The sequence below is a fragment of the Tupaia chinensis genome, unplaced genomic scaffold (genome assembly GCF_000334495.1).
Source record: "Tupaia chinensis unplaced genomic scaffold, TupChi_1.0 Scaffold143651_1, whole genome shotgun sequence".
NCBI classification, from domain to species: domain Eukaryota; kingdom Metazoa; phylum Chordata; class Mammalia; order Scandentia; family Tupaiidae; genus Tupaia; species Tupaia belangeri.
In genome coordinates, this window is record NW_006203500.1 from 1525959 (window position 1) to 1534938 (window position 8980).

The following is an 8980-nucleotide window of genomic DNA, read 5'->3' on the forward strand; positions in this document are numbered from 1 at the left end:
TGTGGGCCATCGGCACCCCTGCGGGCCTGCGCCCACCGTGTGGGTCATCTGCATCCCTGCGGGCCTGCGCCCACCGTGTGGGTCATCTGCATCCCTGCGGGCCTATGCTACCCTTACAGGGCCGTGCTGATCCCTGAGGGTCTGTGCTCATCCGTGTGGGTCGCCCACATCCCTGCAGGGCCATCTGTGCCCATCCCTGTGGGCTAGGTTGCCCAAGCCTCTCCCCCCCTCCCCTCCCAATGGCAGAGCCATTTCCAGGGGTCCAGCCCCACCCAGCCTCTCAGGCCCACATTGCAATGGCAGGAGGCCGGAAGCCAAAGGTGCAGACACACAGCACTCCAGACACACTCAGCAGCGTGGCTTCCCAAGGGGCCATCCAACAATGCTGGCCCCACAGCACAGGCACTCCAGGTACACAATTAGTGGGTAGACAACCAGGGGCGGGAGCTGGTGGCCCCACTGGGATGGAAATGTAGTGGCCACCAAGGAGAAGAGACCAGACTGATGGTGACCAGATTAGAGTCCACCATCAGGGAGAACGCGCGTTCCTCTGCGGACACTGTTACCGCAGAAGCAGGCACGGGCGCGTTAGGTGCACGTGGGGTGGACCTGCTTCCCTGCTCTGCCGGCCGAGCGGGCTGGAAGCAGTGGCACCAGCAGCAGGCCACCCGCGCCCAGATCCCACCCTGTGACCTGTTCTCCAGGGGAAGGGGCCAGGGCTCCCTGGAGAGGGGCTGGTTCGGCTGCAGGGAAGTGCACGCTGAGCCGGGAGCACCTCGTGAGCCACAGTGAGGAGGGGCTGCAGCCCCCCCAGTGCTGGTTGGAGGGACCCCGAGCCCGAGGCCGAGGCTGGGACACAACACCCCTGCTAGGGTTTGGATGCACCCCAAGAAGCAAGTGTTGGAGACCCCATCCATAGTGCAGCAGTGTCGGGGTGGGGCCTGCGGATGGTGTTAGGATATGAGGGTCCCACCCTCACAGAGCCATGGCAGAGGGCCACTTACGAGACCCCAGAACCAGGGGCGCCGCAGGCACGGGACTCCAGGTTGCGAGGGTGCTGCCGGGGCAGTAGGCGCCTCACCTCAGGGTGCCCAGATGCAGGGTAAGGAGTCAGAGGCAGCTGCGCGCCACGTAGACCTGGCTGTCTTCCCTGTACGTACTTGGGGCTGCTCCTGCTCTGCCCAACTCCCTCCCTTTGGGAACGGGTCGTCTGTCCCGCACCTGTCCCACTGGCACGCTTTGGCAGGGGCGCTGCTCTGGATTCTCGGGCTCGCAGCCGGGGCAGCTGGTGCAGGATGGCACGCCTGGGCCCACCTACCTGCCATGACGCGGCCACGTGCTCTCCCGGCTCTGAGCTGGCGCTGGAAGGACTCGGGCTACTGGGTGGGATGAGGACAGGGATTTGGGGGGCCAGGGCAGAAGCTACGGTCTGGTCTGAACGTATCCCCTGAAAGCATGCGCCAACTTCACGCCCCACCGACAGTGCTAGAAGGTGGGGCCTGAGGAGGAATGTCTGGGCCAGGACGGCCCCGCCCACGAAAGGATGAACCAAAGATGGGACTGGGACTCCGGCCACGGCCCCTCTCTCTCCCCTCTCTCTCTGTCCCGCCCTTCTTTTGCCCTTCTGCCATGGGATGCAGCAGCAGGAAGGCCCCTGGACCTTGGACCGAGCCTCCAGAACTGGGAACCAAACAAACCTCTGCTCATTACTAACCACGCAGCCTCCCACATCCTGTCACTCCAGCAGGAAGCGGACCAAGACCCACCGCCTAGAACTAAGCGCCTGCGAATCCACCCTGATACGGACAACGGTTGGACAGACGGATGACAGGCGAACAGATACCTCTGTGCAAGAGAATTCCAGCTCCTTCCTGAGCTACCCTGCCTGCAGGATGTAGGCACTCACCACACGACTGCAGGTGGCCCGAGTGGCGGCCTCCCCAGATCACGGCACGGGCACCTCCTCTGGCACCCAAGGTGGCGTGGAGGGTGCCCGGAGTGTGGCTGCGTGTGCGGTCCCACTGTGCCAGAGACCCTGGACCTCCTGGGCTCCTCCCCAAGCCCATGCCCAGCGTCGCCACGGAAACATCAGACAACCCAGTGGAGCGGTTCCAGCAGTCCAGACACACGCGCCAACGCTGGACCTCCACGAACACAGGGGTCATTGGAAAGAAAAGTCAGAGAAACTGTCACTGTAGATGTGACAGCTAACATCACAGGGGCCCTGGGACAGGAAAAGGACGTTAAGAACAAGGAAATTTGTGGGGGCTGGTAGGTGGCACAGCAGTGAAGGGTGCTGGACTCCCACATGGCCGATCGTGGTTCGAGTCCCAGACCTGGCGACTTGCTTTCTCACTTCCTCTCTCTCACTCTGTCCCTCTCTGGTCAAGTTTAAATAAATAAGTAAATGGATAAATAAAATTAAATAATGCAAAAGAAAGAAAGAAAGAAAGAAAGAAAGAAAGAAAGAAAGAAAGAAAGAAAGAAGGAAAGAGGAAATCTAAATAAACCCGGGCTCCAGCCAACAAGGACGGGTCCGCACTGGCACAGGGTCATAATAAAGCAGGTGAGGGGAACACGGGCTCCCGCCATGGCCTCAGCAGTTCTCCTGTGAGTCTGAAACTGTTCCAGGAAAACAAAACCCACCATGCCCCCAGTGCAAGGCGGGCCCCGGGCTCACCCAGCTCTCTGAGTGCCAGACAGCCGCGGCCACGCCCAAGCCTGCCCTGAGCACCCAGGACGGCGCGGGGCAATGGTTTCAAACCCACCGACACGTACAGTATGGAGGGACGATCGAAGGGCAGAGTGTTCAGGGACTGACTCCGGACAGTCTGTGACAGACCCAGAGGACCTGCCCCCAGCCCCCACCCATAGCCACCCATCACACACTTGCCAGAACCCTGTCCCCAAGGACTCCAGACATCAGATAAGAAGCAGGGTCTCGCCCTCAGGAGCTCAGAGACAGGCAGATAAACAGACAACCACACACAGGGCGATCCACACAGGGACAGGGGCTGACACTGTGGGAGTGAGAAGACCAGGAAGGCTTCCTGGAGGTAGCGGCTTGACCATGAAGATGAAGTTAGCGATGTGAAATGGCTCGCAGTGCACTGCACACGGACAAACTCCAAGAGCATCACGCCTGCTGAGGGGCAGCTGCAAACTCAGGCCCTTGAGGCATGGGCAGCAAGGACAGGCCACCGAGACCACAGGAAGGCGGGCCTGGTGCGGAACGGGGTGCCACACTTGGGGAGAGGCACCAAGCACAACTCCGCACGCTCTGCGTCACGGCCAGGGAAGCGTGTCTGCTGAGTGAGGGGGGCGGGCACAAGGGAGCTCGGGGCCGGGCTCCATCCAGTTAAGTGTCCAGAGAGGCTGGTCTGCAGGGACAGAGCAAAACACGGTTGCGGAGCAGGGAGAGGGCGGGGCGGGACTGCTGACCGGCCTGGGCTTTCCTTTGGTTCTGAGAGTGGACGGCGGGGGGAGCAGACAGACCAACGTCAGCGGTTGCCCGTTTAGACGGGTGGCCCCGTGTCACACCTCTGCACAGGAGCTCAGAGGGCACTGAGCCCTCCCGCCCGGGCTCGCCTGCTCCCCCCCGCCCCTGCCTGGCCGAGTCAGGATGCCAGGGCCTGGAGTCGGGCTGCAGAGTGGCTAGCGGTGGTGGAGCGAAGCACCCTGGGTGCTGCTCCAGGCCCCTCGCGGCTCCTGGACACACAGCAGAGTGCTGGCTGGGGTGCGGAGGCCTGGCTCAACGGAGCTCACCTTCTGGAAGGAAATCATGATTGACAGTGGACAGTGACCATGGACAGTGTCTGCTCCAGGAAGAGGACAGCAGGGGAGGGACAGGAGCGATGGACAGGGGCTCGCAGGAGGCTGTGCTGGTGAGGGACGGGGCAGGGTGTGCTCCCCCAGGGGCACCACGAAGACCCATGGCAGAAGCTGTGGAGCTGGGAAGGATGCCTCTCCGTGAGGGGGGCCCACCGTCTCCATGCCTCCCTGCCCCACGTGCCCGCCCCAAACAGCTGAGCCCTGTCCACAGGGGACAAGCAGACACAGCAGGACTTGCACTGATCCAGGGAAGGGACCGGGAGAGGCAGGGTCGGCCACCTCCCCAGAGTCCTCCCAACAGCAGGCCAGCTGGCTCCTCCCACCACGGCTTCACTTGAGTTGGTGGCATACCAGTCCCCTCTTCCCTCCCATTCCCAAGGCCAGGGGACGACTCGCCAAGCCTCTGCCTCCTCGGACCCCACTTTGCAGGGGTGGCACAGCGTCAGGCGGCGTCAGGTCCCGGAAGCCCTTGCTCCTAGAAAGCCTACCACCAGCCGAGGCAGACAGGGGCTGGGCACTCCACAAGCCCAAGTGGCCCCCGGGCTGGGTGCTCCCTGGCTGTCTGTTCCTCCAGGGGAGAGCCAGGCCTCCCACCTCCTGCCAGCCTTCCTGTAGCAGGTGGCCCTGACTTGGCCACTGTGGGCCAGGGGCCAGGTCTCAGGATCCGCCTTCTATTTTACAGACCACGGTCTTCTTCACAAGTGACCAAACTGAGGCACAGAGAGGGTAAGCATTTTGCCCAAGAGCACAAAGCAGCAAGATCAAGACCGCTCCACCTAACTGCCCTGGGACACGGGACACGGGACACAGACACAGGACACGGACGCGGGACACAGACACAACCACGGACATGGACACGGGACACAGGACACAGACATGGGGCACGGGACACAGACACAACCACGGACACGGGACACAGACACGGGACATGGACATGGGACATGAGACACGGACATGGGACACCGACATGACCACAGACACAGGACACAGACACTGGACTTGGTGAGGAGCAGAGCCTGCAGGGCCAAGCCCACCCCACCAAGGCCGAGCCTGTAGCCTCGGGAAAGTGCGAAGGCCGTGCGGGGCTGCTTCATCTGTGAGAGGGCGCGGACATAAACGGCACACGGTCTGCTCTGGTCTGCTTCACGAGCCATCCCGCACCCCGTCCAGGCCGGACACCACAGACAAGGACAGGGCAAAGGGCAGGCCCTGCAGGCCAGCGCTTCACAGAGACCCCTGGTCCTTCCCTCGGGAACCAAAGGGCCCTCTGCCCGCCCTGGCGGGAGACACAGATCAGCAGGCTCCTGCGCCATGGAGGCCGACACCCCCACCCAGGCTGGGCTGCAGTGGGGTGGGCGACCGTCACAGCCTGCGGCACCTGAGGGCAAAGGCGGAGTGCACCCTGACTTCCCAGTGTGGCACGGTTTTTCAGGTTTGCCATAGGGCGCGTGCATGTGCTCACCGGAGAAGGCAGGAGACGGAGAGGGAGGAATCACCCAGGGGGGACCACCCAGTCCCTTCTCCATTCTCCTCCTGGGATCCTGGGCATGCACACACATGCTCGGAGTGACTTTCTTTTTTCCTTTCTTTCTTTTTAAATTTTTATTCAAGTTTATTTATTTGCTTTAATTTGACCAGCGAGGGATAGAGAAAGAGAGAGAAAAAGAGATAGCAAGCCACCAGGTCCGGGACTCGAACTGCGGTCAGCCATGTGGGAGTCCAGCACCTTAGCCACCACGCCACCTGCCAACCCTGCTTGACATGATTTTCAAGCCAGCAGGTCTGGGACTTGAACCATGGGTTCGTGAGGTTTGACTGAACCTCACAGAGGGGCTATTAGGGAAGCAGTGGCTGCAACGGTCCAAACGCAAGTCCAGATCCCAGCTACGCTCTGAGCGGACGGCCTGTGTGCCTCGGCTTCCTCCCGTGTAGAGGGGCGAGGGTGGGCACCATGAGCCCCGTGAGACAGCTCGTGGAGAACACTCGGCAGGCGCAGGGCCGGCGGCCGACCGAGCAATTCCTACTGCCCTTAGGAACTTTTTCGCTAGACTAACACTTGCTGTCTTCCTGGGTAGCGGCAGGAGACTTCAATCACAGGGCTTACACATCATCACAACCCTCGTCGTAACTCAAATACAAGCGCTCTGCACAATAGCCAGCCAGAGCGACTGTCATTACTGGCGGACTCCCAGCCCCGCGGCCCCCAGGCCCTCCAGATCACGTGCTGACACCAGGGTAAAATGAACTCGTTTTCCCTGATTTGGGGCACGCATTTTCCCACTCCCTCTGTCTCTGAGAGTCTAGTCGGCCTGCCTTTCCGTTCTCAGGTTCACGGACCAATTGCATCTGCGGCTCCGAGCAGGTGCCAGCTGCCTGGGCCCACACCCTGGGCGCGGCTGGGCCTTAAACGCTGTGCACGCATTCAGGACACCACTGCGGCCTTCAGAGGGCCAGGCTGCTACCCTCCCCGGCCCGCGCCTGGCCGGACGTGGCCTCTTACCTGCCTCACAGTGCTGCTCGCTGGACACTGCTCAGAATACAGACTTCACGATAGTGCCATCGCTCTGCCACCAAAAAGTCAGGCACAAACACGTCTCCCCCCACCGCAGTCCGAGGGCCCCACGCCAGTCCCGGGCTGCCCGGAGTAAGGCGCCAGCAGGCGGCCAGACTATCCCGGGCTGAGCTAGGAGAGACCGTTCCGCAAGGACATCTGAGTCCCACCTCACACGCTGTGCGCCCCGCGCCTCATCGCCCCATCCATTATTAATTTCCTTCGGCGCAGGGCGCCTCGGCCTCCCGCCCCAACGCTGTGGCAGCTGCCTCTGGTCCTGCACACAGATGGTCTCCCCAGCCGCCACCGCCGGCCTGCCCTGCAGGGGAGGCAGGACTCAGGGACACGGGTGTCCCTTTCCCAGCAAGCACAGCCTTGCACTGACAGGCGGGAGACTCACTACATCTCCCCAGGGCCACTAGGCAGGGCCCCCATCCCGACACACACAGGACGGGCCCCAGAAACAAGCCATGGCTGGAGCCCCACACCGCAGCAGGGGTCGCGTCCCTGCAGACCTGGCCGGCTGGCTGCGGAGGGAATGCCCCAACGCAGATGCAAAGCTGCAGGAGGTCCCAGCCACCCCCCAGGGAGGGGAGGGACCCCGTGGCACACCACTCACACAGGGACTCGGTGGTCGGGGCTGGTGCCCAGTTCCTGTTACATCAGTGACACGGCCCGGCACTCTACAAAGACAGGCAGCTCCAGGCTGCCCGAGGCCTGCATGGCAGCCGTACCTGTGTCTCCCTGGACTCCTCTCCCTGCCAGAACCGCTGTTCTAGAGGCCCATGCAGGGCTCTGGAGGCCCAGGTCTGATCCCCCTGTCCCCTGGTTTCCTAGGGTGACTTGAGGCCCAGGAGGGTGAGGACACTGAGGTCACCAGGCAGCACTGGTAGAGAGCCGTCCGACAACCCCTCCAGGCTGGACTCCACAGGTAAGAGGGCACTGAGAGAGGCCCACAGGCTGCCGCTTCCCAGCGAGACCACCTGGCCCTCCCCTTGTGAGGGCCCCCGCCCACCCCAGGAGAGAATAAACCGGCTCCCAGGCCATCAAAACAGACCACAACTCTGAGACTTGCCCTTGCGGTTTCCAGGAAATGGCTCTCCAGCCTACGAGACAGACAGCACAGGGCCAGGCCCCGCCTGCCCCCGGCCGCACCCCTGGGATGGCCACACTCCACCCACCACCAAGGGGGCAGCTGGGGAAATCACAGACAGAGCAGCGGGCTGGAGGCCCTCCCAAAGACCCCAAGCACCAGGCTCCTCACGGCCGGGGCCAACCCTGCGTCCCCTGTGAGTACTGCACCGTCCGGACGGTGGTCTCAAGGCCTCTGCCCTGGATCCCAAAGTGCTACAGAAGGGTCAGCCCATGCCAAGGAGCAGGAGACCAGCAGGCGGGTCCTTTCACAGGACAGGCAGGGGGTCTTCAAGGAGGTCTGTAGCAAAGAGTTCCCTGACTCGGGGTAGCTCAGCTAAGGCTCTGAGACCTGGTTCCCCCCAGCCAGGGCAGGACAGTGCCAAGGACTCACCAGCTGAACTGCATGTGCCCAGAGGAGACACAGAAGACCCTTGGCAGTGCCTCGGAGCTCCACGCCGCAGCTCGGAGGCAAAGGGCACGGCCAGTGCCCGCTTGTTCGGACCTTTGACCAAGGTGTGCCCTGCCAGCAGGCAGCCCTCATTTAACCCTCATATAGACGGGCCCCTCCCTGTTTACAGGTGGGGAAACTGAGGCACCAGAGGCCACCGCCTCGCCCACGGCCACAGAGTAGGTGCAAGAGGGAAGCAAATGTCCAGGTCCTTCTCTTAGCCACTGCCCTCGACTTCTGACCTGCAGAGACCAGGCCTGACCCTCTGCCCAGGCCCTGCCCAAAAAGCAAGCCCCAGGACTGGGCTGGGCTAGGCTTCAGGGGCTGCCCGGGCAGGGCCTAGGTTCAGCGCGTGGGAGGGGCTCTGAACTCCAAATTTCCTTCACCGTCTGCAAAAGATCTCCCCAAACTGCTCTTTTCCTACCTCAGAAGACAGGAGCTGGCGACAACCACAGCTTGGACTCTGACTCCAGGGGAGGCCACGCTCAGACTCTGGCCCCAGGGCTCTGGTTGCCCTCCCCAAGGCCAACGGGTAGGGCAGGGACAGCCCACCTGCAGCCCAGGCGGAGCTGGCTCTCCACCCTCCGCCTGGGTCTGGAGAGGGGCTCTGGCCCGCCCAGAGCAGGTGGAGGCCTCACCATGGGGGTTGCCACGCTCCCTACCTTCTTGCTGGCACGGAGGCCTGCCCTACCTTCTCGCTGGCACGGAGGCCTGGGCTCCAGCCAAGGTGTCAATCCAGCCAGCGGAGCCCCACAGGCTAAGTCCCAAACAAAGGGGAGGGGTGAGGGCGGAAAGGGGGTGGGGGCGTGAGTGCCCACAACTTTTTGGCGAGGTCAGCTCTGGGGTCGCAGGGGCCAGGGCACCCTGCTCTCCTCCGGTCCCACCAAGGAATGGGTCAGTAGGACATCGGCCACGCCGGGCCAATCCCCCAGCGGCCTAGCTCTGGAGACGCCCCCAGCCCCGCGACCTCCACCCTAGCCTGCGGCCCGCGCCCCCCGGAGGTCCTCCCAGGCACC

General features: G+C 62.8%; 1 protein-coding gene across 2 annotated transcripts in view; it reads right to left on the reverse strand.

The window, feature by feature from the left end:
- GRAMD4 (GRAM domain containing 4) overlaps positions 1-8486 on the reverse strand; it is an 86357-nt gene extending 77871 nt beyond the window's left edge. The window contains exon 1 of one of the 2 annotated variants that reach the window (XM_006164621.3): positions 8389-8486. Coding sequence is in view for 1 of the 2 variants with exons in the window: in XM_006164620.3 (XP_006164682.1) it covers positions 7908-7921 (14 nt within the window). In the remaining variant the exon portion in view is untranslated. Of the gene's footprint in view, positions 1-7907; positions 7996-8388 lie in introns of those variants that run through there. The other variant, XM_006164620.3, reaches the window with a different exon arrangement.
- Between the last annotated feature and the right edge of the window lie 494 nt (positions 8487-8980).